This window comes from Artibeus jamaicensis, unplaced genomic scaffold (assembly GCF_021234435.1).
Source record: "Artibeus jamaicensis isolate MK-2021 breed Jamaican fruit bat unplaced genomic scaffold, CSHL_Jam_final scaffold_474, whole genome shotgun sequence".
Lineage (NCBI taxonomy): Eukaryota > Metazoa > Chordata > Mammalia > Chiroptera > Phyllostomidae > Artibeus > Artibeus jamaicensis.
Genome location: NW_026522046.1, coordinates 32,380,743 through 32,406,396, shown reverse-complemented (window position 1 = coordinate 32,406,396; position 25,654 = coordinate 32,380,743). Strand labels below are relative to the sequence as shown.

The window sequence follows — 25,654 nt, the reverse complement described above, 5'->3', positions numbered from 1 at the left end:
GAAGAGTTATCCAGGCCTGGATGAAGATAAAACGCAAAACCAAGGCCCTTCCCCATAGCTTTGCTTCTCGGGCTGCAGCTGTTACAGACATGGGAGGCAGGGACCTGAGGGAAGCCCAGTCTCCTTCCGCTGAGTCCTGACTAAAGGAAGACACGCATGGTGGGAGCTTGGTGGGAAGAGGTAGATTCCAGCAGCTGGTCTCCCATTCTGCCCAGAAAGATGGGCAGCCAAGAAAACAGGAGTGTGAAGTGTGGGCGCATCTAAGCTTAGAATGCAGCTGCGCATTCCCTCCATCTCTAAGCAGCTGAAGAGGGGCCAGTGCCCACTAATTTCTATTTTCCCTTTTAGTTTTGCCAACCAAGTCCAGCTGCGAATTGCCTAAATGAAAGCTCTTTATCATCCGACTGAAAAGGACTGACAGGAAAAAGATGGTTTAACACACTCTATAACCACAAATTTTGTTCTTAACACCCTTAAACAGTTATTTCTTTCCATCTTCATGTATTGATACAAACATATCTGTATGTTATTCTCTTGAGAGATTTAGACAACACACACAATCATTCTTCAGAAACAAGAACTTTTTATTTGGTTAAAAGGAGCACAGGGACCTGTGAGGACTAGATAGTTCCCACTCTCTCTGGGGAACGAGGAGCTGTGAGCATCGAAAAAACTGGAGGTACGACAGAGGAGCCCCAGTTTCTCTCCCAGCCACACCCTCAGTGATGGACGCATGACCACTGATACCCTCCAGCCATTTTTCACACTAACTCATAGTTTCTCCCCTTGCTGAAATGTTAGTGTGCTGTGCTTACCTCCCCACCAACAAGACCCCTCACCTGGCCCCAACAGTTTAAACCCTTTTATATGCTGATAGAGGTTAAACAGAGCTAGAACAAAACCTTGGACGAAGAATGCAGCTATCTGCTTCCAGTTTCAGCCCCAAACCCCTAACAACTCTTTTTGTACTGTGGCCAAGGGAGAGACCCAATTGATTCCAGAAACTTCAGAAAGCTACTTGTGGTTACATAGGCAACAGGTGAAGATGTGATTATACTGTGTATGCTAGTTTTTTCTTCTAGATTGAGTATATTGTTTATACAGTTATTAACAAAGTTATTACAAAATCTGTTGAATTTTAAACTAAAAATAATTGTAAGGCACATGTCTTGCACAATTGAAATTAGACAGTTCTTGCCTCTAAGTAAAACATTTGAGTGGATTTATACCATAGTTAATGAAATACTTTCTTATTTCTGAAGCAACTTCCTATACATGGTCTGATCCAAAGCAGAGAAAGTCAGGTGATTTATTCCTAGAAAGGAACCTTTGTCCAATGGTAATGTATTTATGTGTGTGTGTGTGTGTGTGTGTATTCATTTGACCACAGTGATAAATTTCTTTAATCAGCACAGCATGTATCGAAAAATGAAAGACCATAAAAATAAATATCAGAACAGTTCATTTTTATCAAACACGTAAAGGTAAAATTTTTTGCACACTGTAAATTTCAATACAATTTACATTACATTAACTAGACTACAACCTATGAAAGGTAAAAGAAACAAAAATGACTGCTTCCAACACACATACTTCTGATGTGTCAATAGCAAATTTGTCTGCATGGTCCGTTCCATTCACTTGAAGTTTGGGTGCATCATTTAGCAAAATAAGCGCGTCTCACTCCATTATCAGCATAGCATACTTTGTAAATGAAATGAACATAGAAAACTCGTTTTAATATTTGCCTCAAGGGGGAGCTTACAGTTCATCTTGCAGATCCTCTGAGATTTCAAGCCATTCCAAGCTAAGGTTCTGATGCCATTCTTTATACAGATCCAGAATTACAAAACTCTGTTTTCTTTTCTGGAGCCAAGTCAATAAATTTTTATACTTCCATGCCACTTTCTTTTCTCGTGCTTTTTGAAATCCACAGTGTAGACTGGTTGGGGCTAGTTTTTGTTCTTCCTTTACTGAAAAACATAAGAAGAAGTCAGGTCAATGTATGAGACTTCTTATCAAACTGGGCATATCTTGGTCCAAGTGAAGGTACTTGAGAGCCTTATTATAAAAGGGCCCTTCTCTCACCAGCCTATTTTTTCATCCCTACAAAAAATTCCAGATTATTCCAGTATGTAAGGGTGGTTAGTGCATATAAAATGATGAAAAAATAAAATAGGTGGTTCTCTGTTGGACCCCTTACAGTTTAGAATTCAGATACACACACAAATGTTTCTGCCACAAAGCCAACATTTTTTATTGTAATCACCAGTAAATCAATTTTTTTGGCCTGTGATCTTTGACGTTTTGCTTTTTGAATATTTTTCCATATACATATGCCGTATATAATGCCAAACATCAAGATAGGTTTTTCCTACTAAGTATAAGGACCTTCCTATTTCCCTATTTCCATCAGTTTTTAGGTCCCATGATTAAGTCACTTAATCACAAAAAGTTTAATACTGTTTCAGTCCCTGAGAACAATGTAGATTCAGGTGTATTTATGGGTATCAGAGTTTTCCTAGGTCTGAGGTTGAACTTCACTCTCATGGGATGTAGAGTCTGGGCCCACACTTTCAGCCTGTGCCTCGGGCAGTACTGACTTCCAAACCTCCATAAAACAGACATTTTTCAGGCTCCTGTCTTGAAAGGGGCATGTTCCTGAGTGTGCTCATCACCTTCTGCCAGACTACTGGTTTCAAGCTCTAGATTCCTTTTGGCTGCGATTCCTATGAATGAACCCTCCCTGCATTGCTAGCCACCTCTAGTGCCTGCATATTGCATTCTGCACTTCCTCCCTCCCACAGGTGCTTGTTCCGACTGCACCCTTTCCAACCCCCACAGGTACGCCTTCTGCCCACTCCACTCACTCCCCATCTGCCTGACCTTGCAGAACTCCTTCAAAGAAAAAACACTCTTCCAACAAATAAGCTTGAGACTTTGTTACTAATAAAATAATATGTTCCAGTTATATGTTTTGGAGATTTGCATCCAGAAAAGCAAGATCAGCACATCTTTACCTATGAAATAATCTAACATAAATGGAAAATAAATCAAGCAAAGTTTATGAAAAACACAGAATTTTTTAATGGTGAAAAAGATGGTTAAGTTATTAATGTCATTTTTGTGTAGCACAAGTATTGCATTTGAGTTACTACCAGGTAAGGAAATGAGTTATAATTTTGAACACAACATGGAACCATAGCAACCATCATGTGTACCAGATTAGAATTTAAACTTTCTGCAAGTCACTCAGATAATAATGCAGATGAGACTTTGATGAAGTTTCTCCTTGCCTTCCTGAAAAAAAAAAGGAAAGGGGGAGGATCTGAGAACGATTGAATGAAGCACGACAGCTAATCCTGGCATCTAGAGGTACTTTATTTTGTTTATATTCTGACTCTGAGGATTTCAAACAGTGAAAACTTCACAGGTCTTCAAGATGGAGAAATCTGGGAGACTTTTGAATAAATAGAATCTCTACTGTAACATACTATTTGAAAGAAGAAAAACAAACTTTAGAGAAAATTCAGTTACTAGCAAAAATGAGAAAGACTACATAATATTTTTCAAGTTCTTTTTTTCAAGCCGACCCATTATTCACAGCTCTTCCTTAAAAGTTCCACTGGGTTATGGGAGGTTTATAGCAAATCCTCCCTGTAGATTGAGAAAAAAGAGAGAGAGAGAGAAGTCGTGGACACAAGCAACAGTTTGGTGACTGCAGGCAGGTGGGGTGTGGGGGGAACAAACAGTGATTGACGGAGGCCTGACTTGGAGTAGTGAACACACAGTGCACAGATGATGTGTTGTAGAATTGTGCACCTGCAAGCTGTATAATTTTGTTAATCAGTGTTGTCCCAATAAATTCAATTTTTAAAAAAAGAAAGAAAAATCCCGTCTTTACGTCATTGCTTTCCATAATGATAAATCATCTTTCCATAGTCTTAGGAATTAAGGGAAGACACTGGAGACTTACTATTGTCTTTATTCCATACAACATATTGAAAAACTATTTTAACTGTGTTTTACATATACATTGGAAAACCAAGAGGACATAAAATGTAGTTTTAATTTGCCAGGTATTATTTATTATTATTATTCAAAAAGCCTTACTTAAACAGCTTATAAATGACAGACTGGATTTTTTTTAATTTATGTGAACTTGGGACTTTACATTTATTTACCTTATTTCTGGTAATTTTGTTACACAATGGATTTGTTAGGGTTTATCTGAAGAAAAGAAGAAGATGAATTAATGTCAAAAAAGAAAAATGGCTAATTTAAAAGTCCTTCCCTGTTGGAAAAATGCTCTTGATCAATTTTTTATTGAAGATACTCTGACAAGGATATCTAAACCAGTGCCTTTTAACCTTTTTCATCTCATGGCACACAAAAATGAATTACTGAAATTCTGTGGGATACCCCAAAATATATTTTTTGCCCATGTGATAAAAAACATGCATATAACTCTGATTCTTTCACACTGGGTGGCCATGGCTGTGTTGGCTGTTGTCATTTTTTCATTTCTAATCTACGGGAAAGAAGGGCACTACTCCTAATTTTTAAAACATGCAATACCTGCATGAAGGTATTGCATGTTTTAAAAATTCTGTGGCGCACCAGTTGAAATCACTGGTCTAGTCTATTCTTGCAAACATGTTCTTATTTAAATCCAACATCTTTTCCTTTTCGCCTGTCACAAATATGTGCATTTCCTATGTTAATATTTTAATGGCATTGACAAATTGATACACATGGAAAAATTTTACCTCTAACTCAAGTATATGGATAAACACATACGAGGGGGACCCAAAGAAGACAGAATTGTATTCTGGAGGGTGGGGCCCTTCCAGTACAGGCCTCCCCGACTAGGTGAGTGTTCTAGGAAGCCATCTGTGTCACTACACCAGCTGGCATTGTTGTGAGAGGCTGCATTTGGCCTCAGTGAAGTTTTTTGAAGACTCTTTCAACCCATTTGTTCCTTTCATGATGAGTGATTACGAGTACACTGGCCCACACCACACTGTGTGTTCAGCAGTTTTTGACCAAAAACAGCATGACCCCATGCCCCAACCTCCCTATTCACCTGACCTCACCCCAAGCAACATTTTTTTGTTTTCCCAGATGAAAAAAAAAGTCCTCAAAAAGAAATGTTTTGCCGAAATGGAAGAGGCAAAACAAATACCAAAAGCACTAAAATGCATCAAAAGCAATGAGTTCAAAAACTGCTTTGAGCAGTGCAAAAAATTGTCTCAACAGGTGTTTTGCATCAGATACAGAGTACTGCAAAGGTGACTGAGGTTCAAACAGGTACAAATAAATTCACATTTTTATAAATTAATTCTAGGGTTTTTGGGTCTCCCCTTGTAAAAGAGTACTCTCCAAAATCTGGCTGTTAAGACATACCATTTTATTTCAAGCTGCCTACTAAAAAGGGACATATTTTTACCATTGTGCTTTATTTCCTATACTTAAAAGATCCTTTTGAAATAAAACAGAAGGTAATGACTTGAAATTTTGAAAAGTCACTACGCAGTACACCTACAACAATTGAGTCTTGCATTCAACTGGAAATCAAGATCGAAAGGTTTAATATTAATGCTTTTACTTAATAAGCAAGGGACAATATGATTGCCTACACTGTAAAAGTTTATAAGTATTCAGATATCAGATCTATCACATGCACTAGCCATGAGACCCAAGGCAAATCGTGTCTAGCCACCAACTTCTTGACTGGAAAACAGAAACCAAAGAGTACCCACTTCATATGGCTTGTGAAGAGTAAATGAGATAATGCAGGAATCCTATGAAAAGGTACATCTTATTAGGTTGTCTATATTAGGTTGTCTTATTAGGTTGGATTAGTGCTGACAGATAAAAAAATGAGAAATTTCTTAAGGCAAATTAAAAACATAATTTTATGCTAATTTTAAAACTTTTCAAGGAGTCTTTACATATAGGAATTATTTACCTTTTATGCAGCATCTGGAAACAGCAAGTACCAAAAGCAACCAGTATCAGCAAGAGCAGTGGGATTGTTGGTATAACAACATAAATTAAGTTGGGAATTATGCCTACAAAAGTAAGACGGTCAGTGTAAAAAGGCAGTTGAGGCAGAATGTTAACACCAAAGTTATATAAAAATTTTCAAAAACTGTGAGGCAAAATAAAATTATTATAAATAACTAGATTCTGAACAAGGTTCTTCCCTAATTACTAAATAGTCTAAGCAATAATATACCCATGTTTGTTAAAAATCAAAATCAAAATCATACTGCACTGGTGGCCATACTCCTGTTCAACGCCATATTTCCAGAAGTATTATCAAATCTGCTATCCAGGCAGAGGCTTATTTTCCTAATGAATTAATAATCACAGTTATCTCACCTCACTGATCCTTCTTAGTTCTTACTTAGAGTATCAAGCATTGATGTTTAAACAATAATAATCATTATCAAAATAACTGTTGATTTATTGGACATGTAATTATCCTAACCAATAAGCTCAGTACCACAATTATATGCAAGATTCCCTGGGATTAATCCAAAATACGCAAACACTAACTGATGATATAGTCATAACCCAGAGACTCAAGACTTCAGAGACAGGAAGACTTGATCTTAATTAAATTCCGAAATGAATCATCTCTTTAATCCTGTTCCATATCACTTAATAATACTGGTATTCTTGATAAAATAAAAACTGAAGTCTCAGGCAGCATAAGATGACTTTATTAAACATTTTTTTCATTGTCATAGGGGAAATTATTTCTAATGTAATTATTTACTGATATCTTTAATTAGTTTAGATGGTCTGAATGGTTTAAAATCAGGCATCTGAAAAATAAAGAGTACTAAGTTTTAAACCACCTAAAAACTATCATTTAGCTACCAAATCAAAAACTATCATAATTATTTATTAATTTAAATAATTCTGGCCAAAGTAGACCTAACTTGGGGCAAACTATGCCTTTAACTGCATATCACTTCCTTTGTTAACACAAAGTTATACTAAGGTTTGGTGATGTTGAGTATAATTTGCTGTGTGTTCACCAACTCTTGAGCATCCAACAAGTAACAGGTAACATTGAAAATTGTTAAAATTCACAAAATGTTTTCCTACTCTTTCAAAATGCCATCATGATTATATACACATATACATACACATATATATACATACATATGCATATACGTATGAAAAAAAGAGACAGTATTCCCTACTCTTTCATGGATTTTGTATTGCCTGTGAAAATATTTTCAGACCTTTTGGGTCTTTGGCTCTAACCTCACAGAGCAACTAGGATAAATAAAAATTTCTGTCCAACTGGCATAGGGCCCTGCTGAAACTCTGACTAACAGGCAATTTGCATTGGGATTTCATTGTTTCTTTCGCAGACAGTGGTAAGTTAAAGGCAGCTGGGTTAGAGCTCATTGTATGCATTTTTCCCACCCTGTTGTTCAACAATGTTACTTTGGTGGCTTGAAATCAGCCAGGGAGTATTCACATCACAGAAAATTCCAAAGTCAACAAATCGGAGTTTTTATTTCACACCCACCTCACCCCAGCCAACCCTTAAACAGTTACCAGCACACCACTGTTCACAGGCCACTGCCCGTACCAACTTACATCATAACTCTTACACGTTACTGGGGGAAGGTCCTTGTAGATCCTGATTCTAATGGGGATTACTTAGTTTAGTACTAGATACACCCAACTGGAAGAAAACAAAAGTAACCTCTTGTATTACAAAACTAGTTTAGCCTCATTTGTTCTAACCTAGCTCAAAAGTAAATTTCTACGGGCCTGTATGCAGCGCACCACTTCAACAAGCAACAGCAAAAGTTGGGGCCAGCAGGAAGTGGAGTGTAAACATAGTTTCTGTCCTTGACAGAGGAGTTAGAAACCAGGGAACAAATTACCTGCTTCAGTAACAACCACGTTTTGATGGGCGTCTCCTGGTTGGTTCGTAAAATACGTCTTTTCTCCAGGTGCTGTTGGATTAATCTCTGTAGATAATAAGTGCAGACATCATATGTAATGACAAACAAGAGAAATATAAATAAAGATAAAAATAAAAGTTGACAATAAAATTATGCAAACATCAGAGTTTTGACTCCTGAACAATTTACAGCTAAGAATTATATTTTGAATTTAAATTCGCATTTAATTATCTTTAAATCAAGCATCCACCTAATGAATTCTTGCAACCCATAATTGCAGTAACAGTCAACAGTGTGCCCATACTAATACAGCCTGTTCCAGGCAGTAATGACAAAGCAGGCAGGAAGCTAAACAAAGATAAGCAAGAATCAGTGACCACAGCATGCAAGCCACTAACTGCAATCCAATGGCAAGTAAAGATGATGTTACTTGCCATTGGTGTTAATATCAGTACCATGTTTAGGTGTCTCCTCACAGTAATAATCAGCAGAAGATTGTATGTGGATTGATTGCATTTGGTCTTGATGATTCAAATATTAATATCCCATGCACATATCTGCCCTATACAAATAATGCCCTTCCCAATAGTGTTTACCTCTTTTAAAATAATAATAAATTAAGGCTTGTGAGACGTTTCTTTTCCTATGTTTATAAGATGAGATCTCTTCAATTGCCATGTCCTTAAAATATGTTGAAATATCTTACCATGACTTGGTATTGCTCTACCACCAATTTTTTCCTAGATTCTTCTTTTTAAATTAATAAGTCATGGAATATCAGTTAAATTTGCAAGAAAACACCCTATAAGTTTGTTTTCATTTATTCCAAAAAATAATGTTCTGTTTATTTTTGTCAAGTGATGGAAAGGAAAGCACCCATGCAGTATCTTATCTTAGTTTCAGGGTAGTAAGTCATTTTAATGTAATATTTACTACTCTAATTTGACCACGTAGTTTGTATTCTTTGGAAGTTTAATCATACACCATCCCATAATAATACTTACTGTTCTTTATGCATATCTCACCCTGACACTTTACCAGCCTCCTCTAGGTTTTAGATACAGTCCTGCTTTCCACTCACTTTTCTGGGCTCTGCTTATGCTCAACTGGTACTCACTGAACAAGTAACACAGATATTATGTAATGTGTCCACATCGAACTGGTTATTTTTAAAGTAATTTTTAATAAATTTAAGTTAATGCAGCTGCTGATTAAGTCACAATGTTTTAGGAATGTAATCCCATTCATGCTATTTTAACATCTTAGAATAAGCATATATAATGCAATTTTTAAAAATACAAAAATTAGATTCAGACATTTGCCCATAAAAATGTGTTTGGGTAATATTGCTAGACCTAATGAATAGATATGCAATCCACAGGACAATAACAAAAAACAGTGGCGAAGAGAGTGAGAAAACTCGGAAGTAAATTATTGTTTCTGCTTAGCAAGGTTCATTTGTTAACACTCTGGATACTATTAGTCATACTTAGATGGTGTGTGGGAGCAGAAAGAGGAGACTCAGTTCAAATCACAAAGTAGTTCTGGTATAGTTGGAGAATAACATTCAATATAAGTAGTGTTATAATTTATACATTTTAAACTGTTTTGCTGCTTAATCCTCTAACCCCCCTCAGCACTAAAAAGCTAACCACTATCCACCAAAAAAGTACTGACCCTTATAAGCAAGGAATGTAATGAAACCTACATCTTTCATAGATAAGCCACTAAGATTGAGGAAGTTTAACTAAATATAAAAGTTAAAGATGAAAATATCTAGAGAATAAAAATTCTATGTACCTTAATAAAACCAGCTGTAAAATTGTGCATGTGCTTCAAAAACAATAAATAATAAACGAATGTTGTTCACAAAGTATAGATATTTGAAGACTTAGGTAGAATACAGAAGATAAGGGAAAACAATAATTTTATGACTACAGTGCTCTTCCTGGAATAATATAAACCTAGATTATCTAATGCGAAACAAGTCAAGAAGATTCTAGGGTTATAGTGTCCTGACTAATGTAAGACAAAAATAAAATAAAATAAATGTACTGAAGGTCAAATTGTTCATCTAAAAGCTCAGAGAAGAAGACAGTGCTGTATTAAGAAGATTTTTTAATATACTTTGTTTTATTTAATAGCTTTGAGTACCTATACTCACAAATTTAAACTATCAGAGAATAAGCACTTCTTGGCCTTTTGGCTAAGATCAAGTGTAAACTATCAGAGAATTTCAACTTTATATTTTTCTACAAAAAAAATAAAGACAAAGAACATAAAGGCATAACAGATTTGGCTTTGTAAAATCTTCTAGGAGGGTAATGATGGATTTAGCAGCCTAGGGGTTGCTAAAGAATAAACTCACCAGGGACAAAAAGTTGGCTAATATACTCAAGAGCAGGATAAACATGAGAGGAGAGTGAATCTAATCCATAATCCAAATAATCCCTTGTGCTTTACAGTCTTGTGAGAAAATGAAATCATGTCATTTTAAGACAATAATGGAAATAGCAGAACTTGATTGTAACTGACTTCCATGAACACATGAGGTCAAGCAGACAGAAGAATGAAAATGACACTTCCAAACACTGAAGAGACAAATGGGCAAAAAGTAATCTCAAAGCCTGGATAACTAATTTAACTTTCTTACATTGTTTTTTAAAGTGAGTTTACACAGTTTTGATTAACCTCTCTTTTGGTTAAATAGCAATTCCGTTGCGTTGTCTTACTCAAAGTAAGTCAAATGTACTGTTTCCACAGGAAACCACCATGGTGTAGCTCAGGGCAATGCAATCTTCTTATTTGTGGCCTGTGGCGATGAGCTGGAGACCAAGTGAAAGATGATTAAGGAGACAATCTTCCAAGAGTGAGGATCCCAGCAAGAACAGGGCACACGCCCCTCTTTCTCTTCAGTATGGATGGTTCAACGAGCTATGATCAGTTTAACATTCACTGAGAAGAACATGCCAAGTATCACGTCCTGAAATAACAAACTAATGTTTCAGGAGAAGGTCTCTTTAATCCCTTAAATTCCCCAGATAATCACCTTATAAACTGTTGCTCAGATATGTAAATCTACGGGTGCTTTGGTGACACAGCGCCTTCATACATACTGTGCTAAATATTTTAAATATTTTAAAATAGATGCTTATTTTTCGTTAAATCTATGCACAAAAAATAATTTGGTTTTAATATTAGAAACGATTTTCTCTTAAAGGCACCCCTCCAGATGTTTCCGGTTACTCCCCTACTCTGTGTCTAGTGACTGTGGTTTCTATTTCCACTTACTCCAGTTTCTACAGTTCCTGGTTACACTAGTCCTAGTTAAGTCCTTGGGCAGTGTGTTCTACAGCACACAGCATGCTTTCATTGCACTCAGTGATATGACAAGCTGCAAAGTACTTTCATGCTTCAGAGCAAGAAAAAACAAAAGAGCCAAATGAAGCAAAGCTTAAAGATAAAACTGAATGTAAGCAAATATGCTCAAGATCTGATATACCAAGGTACAACACATCCTACCTGGCTCGTACTTGCAGATGTAATTGTGCTTCATGTTGCACCTGTCGTCATTCCACTGGTAAAGGTAGGGGCCTCCGAGGCCAGGATTGGCGGTGGGTTGATGATACATCACGACGCACTTTTCACTTCCACAGGAAGGTTCATCAGTATACCAGTTTCTGCAAATACAGGGCAGGTGGGGCAAAGATAGGTTTGCAATTGTTCATATGAAAAATAATGCAATAATTAATGAATAATGCAAGACTAAACTCTGTTTTGTGTACTCACAACTGTAAACCCACTTTTGTCCCACTCTGTACAGAGCAGCAAGAATGCCTCTAAGTGATCTTTGCTGCTCTGTCCTGACATTCTCTGCAGGTAACAGAAATCTCCCCCAGGCCCCGACTCACCGGTACTGGGAACTGCTTCCATCAGACCACCGGTAGAGATCTGGGCAGGCACCGGATGCTTGCCCATCTCCATTTCTCCAAAGGCCTATCCAGAAATCACCATCGGAAATGCCTGTGCCTGGTTTTGTCAGGTTTTGCAACATGCTTTCTATTAACTTCTGTTCGGCTTCATTCTCCAGGCTGAGCAGGGCTCCCCCCTCACTCTCACACGCCAGGCGTGCCTCCTGGAAGCTCACACGGCTGGACAGTTCATGGAAATAGGCCATTTTGTAGCATGGGTGCTTGTAGTCGGCAAAACACACCTTTTGGCCTGAAAAAAAAAGACAAAGACTTAAATACATAAGCAACAACAAAAAAGTTTGATTTAAAAAATTCCCCAAATTAAATTCTACATATACCTATATATCAAGCAGAATGAATTTTCCTGGAGACTTTGTGACATAATCACAAATACACACCATCATATCATGTTATCCTGAAGCCATAGTGTATACGATTTAGCTAACTCTACCAGCAACGGAATTCCTATTGCTTACACCCTGCTCCTTTTACCACCAGGCAGGTAGGCCAAGATTATAGACACTCTTCCCAACGGCCATGCTGCTTTGTTTTATTTTTCATTATCTTCTTTAGCTCATCTGTGATCTTTGCTTGTCAACTTTAAAAACTGCCACAAGCCCCTCTCAGTCACTGCTCCTCATTTCCAGCCTGCTGCCCATGACCTACACTCTCTTAGTCTTTGACTCCAGCTTAGGTTTAGACTTAGAAAACAGAGTATTTGACTATTTTATGTAAAATTATGTTAAATTCCTTTGTGTGGAGAAATTAAGGCACAGCTTTACTGTTTTCTTATGATTCATCTGCACGAATATTGTTCTTGTTGAGATTGAAGGCTTTGTTCCCTATGTATTTAATTTTGTAGCCAATCAAGAAGAGTTGTCAGTCGTGGAAGGGTGGGAGCGTAATTGTACTTTAACACTGGCTAAAAAATAAAGCATTTGAGCTTTGCACTCTTAATTACAGTGTATCACACTGAGCCAGTGTTGGTATCACATCCATTCTCCCCCAGAATCAGCAGTTAATGGCCAATGATGACACTCGGAGGCAGAAGGGAGCAGAACTCAGCGCAAGGCCATTAACCTCACCACAGTGTTTGTTTGAGTGATGGGTGTTCAGTAACTTGGCACAAGCAGAGAATGGCCAACTAATGAAATGGCAGCTCCAGCAATTCAAGTGAGACAGCCAGTTGTCCTCTGTCTCATTAACTGCTATCTGGACCCAGGAGCAACACTCTGAATGATATAAGCAAATTAACAGACTGCCCAACTAATTGTTAATGAAAAATAACAAGCTAGTATGAATGCCCAAAGGGCATTAGAATTAAAGAGACCTCAAATGGACAAAATAAGTCTGAAACATTCCTTGAGAGATGATTAAGGAAGTCCCAAAGGTTGATTCTAATATAACTATTATTTTTTTTAATTTCTCTTAGTTTATTATAAGGTTTCGTGTTCACTACATTAATTAAAAGTGGTTTTTCTGGTAATGTTCTAACAATGCCATTAAGTCTAGTGATTTTTATGCCTATATTTTAAAATCAAGTTCTGTTTCCATTTTCATCTTCTGCATCCTTTACATATCTCTAAGTTTCAAAATATCTCTTAACTGCATTCCCTTGAGGTTGCAATTTGTTTAGCTTTTCATTCTAAGACATCACAGACTCAGATTTGACTCCAGCACTTTTAAAATATTAAACTTGCCTAGCGTGATTGTTTTGCAAGAGGTCAAAAAGCCAAGTTTAAAAAAAAAAAGATTATACAAAACTTTTAATGAGTAAAAATTATTTATGTAACAAAGCCAGCACACATTCAGAGAATGCACAGGTGTGATTTTAATGCTAACAGTCTCTGCTCCTTATCTATCATAGATTAAAAAACAAATGCAACACAGATGTATTATCTATGGTGAGGGTACAAAAATGATTAAACTAAACTGGTTTATAAAATTCAGACAGCACTTCTAATTAAATATATGAGAGCTTTAGCCCTGACTGCTGTGGCTCAGTGGGTCGGGCCTCATCCCGCAAAGCAAAAGGTCACCATTTTGATTTCCGGTCAGGGCACATGCCTAGGTTGCAGGTGAGATCCCCAGCTGGGGGTGCAAGAGGCAACCCATCGATGTTTATTTCCTGCATTGATTCTCCATCCCTACCCCTCTTTCTAAAAATCAATCAATAAATTAAAAATCTTTAAGTTCATGAGCGCTTTAAATGTCATGAAAAAATTTCCTAATATCACTCTTAGGTATTAGCAAAGTAATGTTAGTCTGTAGAGAGATAATAAGAGAAAACCCATAGGCAGGGATTATATTAACATAATTAATAACAACTACTGCACAGGCCTTGGACGATAGCCAGCCTTGACACTCGCCCTGGCTGTGGATGATGGAGTGGTCCAGGGATCTGGGTGAGCGGTAGAGACAGTTGGGGCTGCACCGCAGGGGAAATCTTAGAGGATCCGGACACTGGCCAGTTACCAGCTACATATAGACGTTAACTCCAAAGTGTATCGACTGAATATCAACTGTGTCCACAGATTTTGACCTGAAGTCACTACCGGTTCTAATCTAGCCAGGCAGTTTTCAGGAAATTGTGGAAACATTGCATTTTTTAAAATGAGATATATGTCATAGTCAGTTAAAGCTGGCCCTGTGAATTTCTTCACACCTGATTGTACTTCACTACTGATTTCCACCTTACTAGGGGCAAATTTAGTGCAAGTTGCAGCACGACCAGCAAAGAAGAAGCTATCAAACCACTGCTGTCATTTGGCTGTGACCGCAGTGGAAACTCCAACAGCTGGGAACAGATGCTGCCCTGATTCCCAGAGAAGTCCCGTTAACACGGATCTCAGGAAGCGGCTTTTCCCACTTCTACAAAGGCTAATATTCCTAGAGAACCGTTATGATTACCACCCTTCTCATTCTGTGAGATCACAGAGAACATTTCCTTTTCTCTTTTAAGTATTATATTCAGATGAAATCTTCCATCACTGTATTGAAATACAGGAATCCTAATCTTCCATCTGTTACATCAATTTCCATCTACCATTCTACTCCCCTTAACATATTCAGATAATCGCATAACACTTTTTACTACACAGAGGCTGCCTTGATATTGTCCAACAATGATTTAATAAATGTTGCCTAGCATCTTCTGTGAAGAATATTCTTTGATTGTTGGCTTATTTACAAGAGAAAAAAAGATATTCCAACTAAAAGTCTGCACTTCTATTAACACTTCTCACACCCATTAACTTTTATTTAGAAATATTTCTCAATATTGACTATTAAACATTCATATCAATATCAGAGCTAAGATTGTGCTATTATTTCTATGAATACATATATTTGTCTTTTTTTCTTAGTCATTAAAATTCCTTTAGAGCTAAATATTGGCAGAATTTTAAGTGCTTTCGGCAATAATGTAAAAGTGGAGTAAAACTCATAAATGCATTGTAGTTTATTCTTTCTTCCTAAATAGAAAGTACCTAAGGTTTGGTTGTATTTTGTTTATATGTATTAACCTTCTGACAGGTGAGTGCTCAGTTTGTTAGGAAAATAATATCATTTTTCTTATACCTCACACTACAATTGTGTATTGCAAATATTAAATCATTGAATTTATATCACATTATTCAATAAAATATGGAAGACACTTTATGAATTCCTAATGTTCCATTGTGATGTAACTTAGGCTGCAAAGAAAAGTTAAACAAAAGCAGATCTGCATAAGCCCAAACATGATTGACTAAACATTATTTTATTAGAAACCCACAAAATAATTTGTTTTTCATAGTTCTCCTTTCACTCCCCTCAAAATCCCCCTGGTAAGTTGTGCTGGCACTTCGATACCCAGGGCAGCATGACCTTTGATGGCGACGCCCATACTTTCAAAGTAGAAAGGAAGCGATGCTGCTCATCCTGTTTCTGTTTTCAATGTTCAATATCATCAGAATTTTCCTTCATAAAAAAAATTTGTTATACTCAACTTCACTTTTGTTGGAGGGGTTTTTAGAATGCAATGAACTGAAGAGTGCACTATGAAGTCTGTGCTGAAATCCATTTTCCAATATTGGTAAGCAAAACCCAAACTGCAGTCTTGGGTCATTTTGTGAATGGTGGTGGCAGCTGCAAGCCCCCCCTCTCCAGCTAGGGAATGCCACATGCTTCCTCACAAGGAGATGAGACTCATCTTTTTAAAATCCCAATGTTTATAATCAAGATCTAAAATAGTAAATGGTAAACCAAGTAACTGTGTGACAAGATTTCAAGCATTCTATCAATCAGGACTGGCTTAGCATTCCAGAGCTACATTGGAACTATGGAGACATTACTTAAACTTTCCCAGCCTCAGTTTTCTTACCAAAAGTGGTTATGAGCTCTAAAGAAATAATGAGAGCCTGCCATTTATTGTTAGTTTAGTACCCAAGGCCTCACGGCTAGTACCATCCATGCCTTGGGGTAAATTAGGAAAAGATGTCTCCTGGTGATGCAGACTTTTCACCTAGAAAACAAAGAGCTGTGTTTTCCTGTAGGGGGCCTCACTCCAGGCGCCGGGCTGGCCAAGCCGGGTCCCCAGCACAGCTCTTTGGCATTCACTCCCTGGTCACACAGCCCGTGCAGCTGTGTCAAACCTTTTAAAACCCCCAACCACCCTAGGCCGTAGGTGTTCCCATCCCATTTTTAAAACAAAGGGGAAAAAAGGAAAGTTAAGTAACTTTCTGAAGTTCAAACAGCTCATAAATAATAAAATCAGGGTTTAGGAGCGGGCAACCAGGCCGTAGAGTTCACGCATTTACCTTGATTTCCATGCAGCCCACACACATGCCTCAAACCGAACACTTTTTACTAAGTGGGAAGATTTCAAAAATAAAGGATTGATGAATATATACATTATTTATGTTTTTTATGTTGTAATTATTAGTATTGATCCATGAATGATTACTGGGTGGCTAATATAGGCAAGGGGTTGGGCCTTGAGAGTTTGTTTCTAAGCTGATTGTGGATTTTCTATGACTGAACATTTAGTCGCCGGATTAATATTCGAACATGGACCTCATATTTCCAGACCATATATGTCTTTAATGATTATTTTATTGAGCCCTTTTGCTTTCCAAATAAAATGAACGAGGGCCACACTGAATTTTCCCCCTAATTACAAGGAGGATAACTTTAATCAGGTCGGCAGGTCGTGCTGTATCGTCAGTGGGATGTTAAAACAGTGAAAGAAGCGGCCTCCCTGGGCAGGGTGTGTACCTCTGGCCACCTGAATGGGAAGCACCGACACAGAAGACAGTTGCAAAGAGTAAAAATGGTTACTGAGAACATGAGCTGGATTTCTTCTTGCACCCCTTTATTAAATAACACTGCCTTCTTTATCATGTTAATGGAAAAGATATTGCCACTTTCAGGAAAAAGAGTTATAAAAACAAAACCAAAATGCTGAAAAACTGCAATTAGGCATTAATGGCTATGATAAATGTGTCGTTTACTAAGTGGCTAGTAACAAGATTAATTTGTTCCTTTCTTGCCCAAGAGATACTTAAAGTAATTGCATCTTTGCAAACTGCACCGTCATCACTTTATGCTTTTGATGATGTCATGGAATTCTACCAGGGCCTGGGATAAGAGTTTCCACATCTCCTCTGCTATTATATCCATCTATAGGCTACTGAACACCAGCATGATTCTGCAGTATTCTGTGGCATCTCTGTGAGAAGAAGAGAGCTCTCTAAAACATCCAGTCTCCTAAACAAAATGTGTGCCAACTGTAAATTCAAATCAATACATAGTAAAATGTTCTGCAGACATTGGGAGGGACCATGAAACACACTCAATGGCGTTTCGCAGCACAAACAGGTTGAGGATCACAGCTGTGTGCGCTGAAAAAAGAGAGAGTAAAAAGAAAAAAAACACATTACTTCAAAACATCTCAAGCGTTTAAAAATAGCCACATGCTCTTCAAACACCTCTTCCCAGCTGGTAACCTGAATTCTGAACTCTTCTTTCGGATGTGTATTGATATCCCCATAAGTAAAAACCTCTTACCTTTGTCCTGAAGATTTCATTACCTATCATCAGTCACTTGACAAAATTAAATGACTGCAGCCCCCATAGGTATTCCCTACACATCTGTATTCAGCCATAAATCAGTACAGGTCTAAGACCCTAAAAGAAGTTCCCAACTTAGAGTCATAAATTCACAAAATACTCCCTGATTGTCATTCTCATGGTTATATGGTAAATAGTCGTAGCACACATTTACCCATCAAGATAAGCACACCAATAACTTATAAAAATATTTCTCTACAATTGCTGAATGCTATTAACTCTTATAGGTAAGATTATGATGATGAAGTTGTTTAAAGTGCTATTCCTTTTTAAATACTTTCATTTCCTTTATAAATAATGCTCTCAATTTTTTAAAGGATAATGAATTTTAAAGTACTAGAAAATATAACTGGATATTTTGAAGTACTAACGTAAGAATTTCTATGAAGGATCATTTTTCTGCGGTGATTATTTTGGTACACTACATAGAAAATATAAATAGTTGCATTGATATTTAATAAGTAGAAAATGTATTCCATATATTGAAAGTATATTTTCAATACGGGTCCCCAAGAACCTGTTGCAGCAACACACACTTGAGAATTTTGGTAAATGGTCCCTAGTGGCATGAAGAAGTTGACGCACCCCTCAGAAGTTGAGGACTAGGTGGACATTAAATTTGCTACTTCCAAAATGCCTCACTTTAAACTGCTCTGTGTTCATGTCATTATGGCTGAAATATGTATATTTTCAATAGAGAGTCTCCAAAGAATAAAATCGCAAGCCAGTTTATAATGCTAAATGTCAATGTGAACTTTTATGACCAAATACAATTAAATTATTCATAAAATCATAATTGTTTAATATCAAGTAAACATCATCATTTATGCTAAATCAAATATATCATGTTCAGTTAACTAGAAATTTTCCAGATGTCACCCAAAAGATGCCTATAAATAGTAGAAAAACACAGCAAAATTGCAACAATTTATGCAATAACAAAACAGAATAATCTATCACCAACAATTTTTAAGTTCTATTTTCACACTGTGTATCTTTTTTATTCCCTTCCAAAGTTAAGGCATACAGGCAAGAGTATACAAAAGGGATACTATTTAATTCAAAGAAGTGTTTTTAGGTGTTTCAAAAACACCTTATGCTCAAAGCCTGATCACCGCTCTTCATTCATTTGCCAGAATAATTCTGATAAACACAAAGGCAGTCAGGTATGTAATTCACACATGCAGATGAGTCAAATATACTGTAGTCTTTCTTCAAAGTTAAATGAAAGGGAAATGGAACTGATGGTATGGCTTCTAAAACATCCTTATTTGGTACTGTTTTCATTTTAGAAAAACTAACAGCCTAATTTTCTTTTCTTTTTTAAGTAAGCAGTATGCATTTCCAAATGACATGTTACAATGCATTTAATTCCAATGTCTCCACAGTGCCAAAAAATCAGTAGAGAATGGATGATAACTAGACATTTAAGACTTATATTCTGAAGATGTAGAACATCACATATTGCTGAGGAAAAGATCAGTAACCATTAAGCTTAATATGCCAGTTTCTAAAGGTCTGGCCTCACAGCTGATTAAGTTGCTGTCATCTGTCATCTACCTCTGGTGACACCTGTTGTAAGATGCACAGAATGTGAAAGGGAATTTGTACTTTTTACCTGAAAAACCTTCCCACACTTAAAATACATGCCCATATACTTTTAGCAAATATTCCTTGCAACACTTTAATTAGCATCACAAGATATTTCAATAAAAGGAGCTATCTACGCTCCATTTTCTTTTTGAAAACGGCCCTATTAATGCATCCTAGGCTTCTGAGAATCCTCATATGTTTTAAGAGACCTTACCAAGAAGTAAGAAAGGGCAAACCAACTATAAATTGTTCAACAATAAGGGAGTGAAAGTGGAAGAATAAGAAAAATCAGAGCGAACGCCTAGTAGCATGCCATTTCTGAACCATTTACCTTGCCCTGACTCTATCGACCTAACTGGACACCTACTGTGTGCACGAACCTAACACCTAGTAGTCACCATATACACCTCAGCCCAACTCGAGCCGACCTCATTTTCTGTTGAGTCCCCAACTTGGAATGAGGTGTGCCAAGGAAAGGCGTCTGCGCACTGTGACCAGTGCCCTATTCTTTGTCAGTCCTCCCGAGAACAAAGGCTGTGTGCCCTGGGGTCGGTGAGCCACTCGCAGCCAACAAGTCTGGTCTCAGAAACGCTCCCAATGAGCTCGGTGCGTGGACCGAAGCGGCCAATAGAGGGTGGCATTCCTGCAGCGGCTCTCCCTTCCCGGACTCCCTCGGTGCCCGCGGTACCCCACCCCTGCCGCAGGTGCCCAGCCCTGCCCTGTGGCCAACTCTCACACACAGAAAGTGGAATCAATTACTCCTCGAAAACATCGTGCTGCTCGCGATGAAGCAGAGCCCTTTTCGCAGCTATTGAACTAGACACTTCCTGAAATTTTAAACTTTTTGTGTGTCTTTCGGGGGTGTGCGGGGGAGAAGAACGAACAACACAATCCGTTTCCCACACCTCCCGGCTCCCCACCCCGCACAGGTTTCCAACCCCGGGGACAACCTCCACCCCAGGACGGGCTGCCCCGCATCGCCCTTGCCCGCTCGCCCCAAGGTTCACCTCCCTGCTGGTCCGCTCGGCGGGCGGGCGGCCCCCGGACTCACCGCTCACCACCCGTCGGCAAAGGGCTCCGTGACAGCAAAGCAGAGCGGCTCCCAGCAGCAGCGAGACCACGCGGCTCATCGCGGCAAGGCGGTGGCGGTGTCAGCGGCAGCAGCGGCAGCAGCAGGTGTTGCCCCGGGCGAAGGCGGCCTTTGCCGGCGGCGCAGCCAAGGCTCTAACCCCTGCACTTCCCTGCCTTCCTGCCGGCCCTACTCCAGCTGCCGCAGCCCAGCCACTCGGTCCGCTGCACGCATCGCCTTTGGCTGGACCTGGAGCAGGGCGCGCTGCCGTGCGCGCGGGTTTGCTGGGCTAGAGCGCACGACCCGGGGAGTGCGCGTTCAGGGAGGGGGAACAGAAGTTTGGGGGTCCCTTGTGGGTCCCAGATATGCAGCAGAAGCTCTGGTTGGACGCCACCGGCCCGCTTTGATCCTCTCCCGGCCCTTTAGTGAATTCAGGGGCTGAGTCCGCGCGCCCCGATCTCGGATCTCAGGGCAGCAGCAGCAGCTCTGCGCTGGAGGCACCGGCTTATATACCCACATCCCGAGGCTCCGGCCCCTCGCTAGTAACAATTTTTAACTACTTCGTTTCTCCTGCCTTGCGGAATATCCCGGCCCCTCCCCTAAAAACTGGAGCCACTTTGAAAACCGTCTACTCAGCAGCTCCACCTCCTCCCCTCCACTTCTCCCGGTCTCCTCGTCTCATTCGCTAACAGACCCGAAGCTCATTTGTGTAAAATGCAACAGTTTTGCTATTAAACTCTGGCAAAAGTTGGACCAATGTGGTTGTCTCAAAGATTAATGTCCACGGGGATGCCAAGTTGTGGGGCCTTTCTTTTCTGTGTGCTAAATTGCTTGATCATGAGTATTGCTAGATGCAGGGCACGATCCACTATTGAAGATGAATTGGCAGAGTGGAGCCAAAACCTGCTTAGTGAATTATATAATGTGGCAGGTTTTCCCCCACGTAGGTTCTACAAATAGATGACTTCCAAGCAAGTTGTGTGACTAAATTGCCACAGGAGTAATTTCAAAGAATATTTGAAGCACGATTTTCCCAACTGGTCTCCATCTTCGTATTCACAGCTCCAGAGAAAACCATCAAGGCAAAACAAATATTTTGAATACTTGGGAATTTCATGGATGTAAATATATGTATTTCCCTGCAGTCATCTATCAGTGACTTATGGTTTGCATTAGAAGTAGGACTCGATCTAAACCCTACAAAGGCATTTTTTCTATACCCTTACCGAGTCTTTATTAAAACCGTCCCTTTAAGGATGGTAGGCTTTCCTGGAGACTTGGGAGGAAGTGAATGAGAGTTTCATCTATAGCCCATGAGAGGAAATTTGAGAATGCTCTCAATAATGAACTTCAGTAGAACTGGTATTTTTGCCCATGTTTTTGTACATGTCCAAGGGTTTGTTAATTAAAATCCTTTGGTTTTGATAGATAGTAAACCTTCCTGTAACACCCTCTTCTCTTTGTTTTTCATATGCCAAAAGCACACAATAAACATTCGTTGGACTTTTTTTCTTGAAACAGGTTAATCCTGCTATGGTAAGAACAAGTCTTGCAGGATACGAGGTTCTAGCACTTGGAAAGACCTTAAATAATATCAAACCCACCCTACTCAAGAAAGAATTCTAAAATAACTATAATGATGTCTATCAGTTTATTTTTCCTTGTATAACCATGAACATTCTAATTTAATATCAGGCCATGGGCAAGTAATAAATCTTGCAGAGGGTATGATTTTTTTAAATTTCACCACTAGCTAAGTGTCCAAAAGAAACAAGCATTGCTGGGATTTTGAATGGATACCTGATAAATCCACAAGGCAATGGAGGACTGCACAGCCTCGTGAACCCTTTCAAAGAGACTGGGTGGTTGTGATCACAGAATTGCTCCAGGGGCTCACTGCCCAGTGTGGGGAAAGAAATATAATAGTGACCGTGTGCCACGGTTAGCATGGAGGAATGAGGTAGTTTTGCAGGAATTTTCTAGCAGTCGTCCAGGTTGAGGGTGATGATCCTCGTTGGCTGGTGACCTGAGTGAATTCTCCAAATGCCTGCACACCTAGGATTCTGAACAGGAACTTCTTTCTCCTTTCGTGGCATCCTACTCCTAGATATTAGTGTGGCCCAGAGTTATCATGAAAAGGTCCCTGTTTGGGAAGGACTATCAGTGCATTACAGCATGAGCACTGGATATAACCCCCTACCCATCAACAGATTCCAGATGCCCCAAGCTTCTCTGACATCTAAAAAGCCAGCAAGTCCTTGAACCTATTATTGGCCAGGGGGAACCCCATGGGTTTTGTACTTCAGAAAATCCAAATTATAACGACTGACTCTTCAGTAGGGTGGTGCAGACATCCAAAAATATAGTTTCTTTAGGTTAGGATTTCATCAGTTCAGGGTGGCCACACTGGTTTATGAGGGCTGCTCAGCAGTTTGACTTACCAGAAAAACACATTATTAAAGGTTCTTTTTAGATAGGATTATTTTAAGGGGACTGGCTGACAAGACTAGCTATTTTCTTTGCTTCTCCATCACTGGCAAATATCTGGATGGATCATCGCTAAATTTGGAGAGCACATTTTGGGTAGTCTCAAATAGAGAATAAGAGTGGTACTAGACATTCCTTTTGGAGAGCATGGTGGCAAAGTAGCTCTCAAACAGTTTTTCACAAAGTGTAGTAAAAGATATACAACAAAAATTTTCAGCAAAATTGCATTTAAAGTATAAAGTTATTGGACATCAGGTGAAAACAACAAATACTCATTTTTTTGTAACAAATTACTTTCATTGTTTTTCTCTGTGGATAATGTATAAGGTATCGTCAGAGATGAAATGACTCTCTCGTAGCAAAGGTATTTCAGTCCCACCGTAATGGAACAAAATGAGAGATTGAAGAACTACTTGCAGATCAACAAGGAGGTAAGGGGCCCCTCGAGAGCAACCTCGGGGGTTTGCAAGGAATGTCTGCCCCTGCATAGAGCTGGACCTTTAGAGGTCCTGACACCAAGTGTGGCCAGACCACGTGCCTAGTGACTGGTCATCAGGACAGAGGTCCATCACAGGAGTCTGTGGTCAATTTTTTAAAAATTCAAATAAGAACCTCACATTGATTAGGGTAATGAGTTCAACATTGATTGAACAATATACGGTACATCCCTTTAAGCCCCGAAACAGAAAGGTGATCTCAAAAATAGTGATCCCAAGGAAATCCCTGGCACAAATCAATTGCTGAGTCTCCAGGGGCTTTGAAACACCAATTCAGCAACACTTGGAATCCCAAGTTCTGAAAAGTGACAGCAGGGCACTTAATAGTGCGTCTATGGAATCTGTATCTCCCATATATACATATTATTCCTTCCCTCTCCCCGTTGCCGTTAAATGTCTGCAATTCCCAGTGAGCATCTGTTTCACGTGCACAATAATAAGTCTCAGGACAGACGGTCTGAATCGCAGGCATCAATCTGCAATCAGTGGCTTCGCACTTGGGCAGCTCTAGACAGCAGCTTCAGCCTCCGTCACAGCAGGACTCATCCATGTGTTCCAGGGCAAGAAGTAGCAAATATGGTCGTTTTAGGCAGTCCAGGCTGCTGTGACAAAGTACTGTAAACTGGGTGCCTTGTAAACAACAGAAGTTTACTTCTGACAGTTCTTGAGGCTGTAAATCTGAGTGAGATCAAGGTACCAGCACGGCTCAGTTCTAGTGAGGGTACTTTTCTGGGATTCAGGCCGCAGACTTCTGGCTATATTCTCAAATAATGGAAAGAGGGTAAGTGAGCTCTCTGGGATCCCTTTTAAGGGGGCAAAAGTCCCACTCATGAGGGCTCCAAAGGCCTCACCTCCTAATTCTATCACATTGGGGATAGCATGAATGGGGGACCACACAAACCTTCAGTCCACAGCAATAGTCTGCAAACAGGATTTGTTATGGTGGTTTCAATTGTTACAACTTTATATCAATATATTTGAAATGTTTATGGAATCCAATATTGCCTAATTTATTTATTCTATTATACTTTATTTAATGTTGGCTAATGATTCTCCTAAGCATTATCAATAATATTGCCAGGTAGAGGACTTCCGCCAAGATAGAGGCGTAGGTGGAAACACTTTGCTTCCTCGCACAACCAAATCTAAGAACAACAAAGTTTTAATGACAAACACAACCAAACCACAGAAAATCGAACAATACGGAGTCGGAAACCATCGAACAGCTCAGCTAAACCAGTGAGAGGGGCGAAGCCAGCGGCAGAGCAGGTCCAGCAAAAAAGATCCCCGACCCGGGCGGCTCGCAGGCAGCCAAACCCGAGGATCCCAGGTGTGGGGTAGCTACAGGTGGACCCAGGGAAGGCGCTGTCTGCGGTGGCGCATTTGCACGCAGATAAACCAGTGAAGATATGAGCATTGAGACAGACCATGCAGGCCCTGGCTCAGGGCAGTGGGCTCGCACATTTGTGCTCAGACAAACAGGTAGGGGCAAGTGGCGAGGTGGACCAGGTGAGCGGAGAGGACTGCCATTGCTCCCTCTCTGACCCTGCCCCCACCTACAGCATCAGGAACCAGCCACCTGGGTAGCTCCACCCTGGTGAACACCTGAGGCTCCGCTCCTCATATGTAACAGGCACGAACAAATAAATATGGATCAAGAATAACTCAGAGCCCCAGAGCCGATAAATCTAAGTGATGAAGAAATAGCCAAACTTTCAAATGCACAGTTCAAAACACTGGTGATCAGGATGCTCACAGAACTGGCTGATTTTAGTCACAAATTAGATGAACATATGAAGGCTAAACTAATTGAAATGAATGGAAATGCACAGGAAACCATAAGTAATGGAAAGGAAACTGGGACTCAAATCAAGGGAGCAGACCAGAAGGAAGGAAAAAATGACCAAACAGAAAAATATGAAGAAACAAGAATTCAAAAAAATGAGGAGAGGCTTAGGAACCTCCAGGACATCTTTAAACGCTCCA

The 25,654-nt window shown here is 39.3% G+C and overlaps 1 protein-coding gene across 2 annotated transcripts; it reads right to left on the bottom strand.

Annotated features, from left to right (window-relative positions):
• Positions 1 to 1,761: 1,761 nt before the first annotated feature.
• CHODL (chondrolectin) lies at positions 1,762 to 20,745 on the bottom strand. 2 transcript variants are annotated; one of them, XM_037131173.2, is made up of 6 exons: positions 20,667 to 20,745; positions 11,852 to 12,161; positions 11,463 to 11,620; positions 7,920 to 8,006; positions 5,972 to 6,074; positions 1,833 to 1,973 (listed from the first exon to the last, which is right to left on the bottom strand). In XM_037131173.2, exons 1-6 carry the CDS (start codon positions 20,743 to 20,745, stop codon positions 1,889 to 1,891), a joined length of 822 nt encoding a protein of 273 aa, XP_036987068.1. In that variant the 3' UTR covers positions 1,833 to 1,888. The 2 variants fall into 2 exon arrangements, with proteins under 2 accessions (XP_036987069.1, XP_036987068.1); XM_037131174.2 differs by lacking the exons at positions 5,972 to 6,074; positions 20,667 to 20,745 and having other exon boundaries at positions 1,762 to 1,973; positions 11,852 to 12,117.
• Positions 20,746 to 25,654: the final 4,909 nt, after the last annotated feature.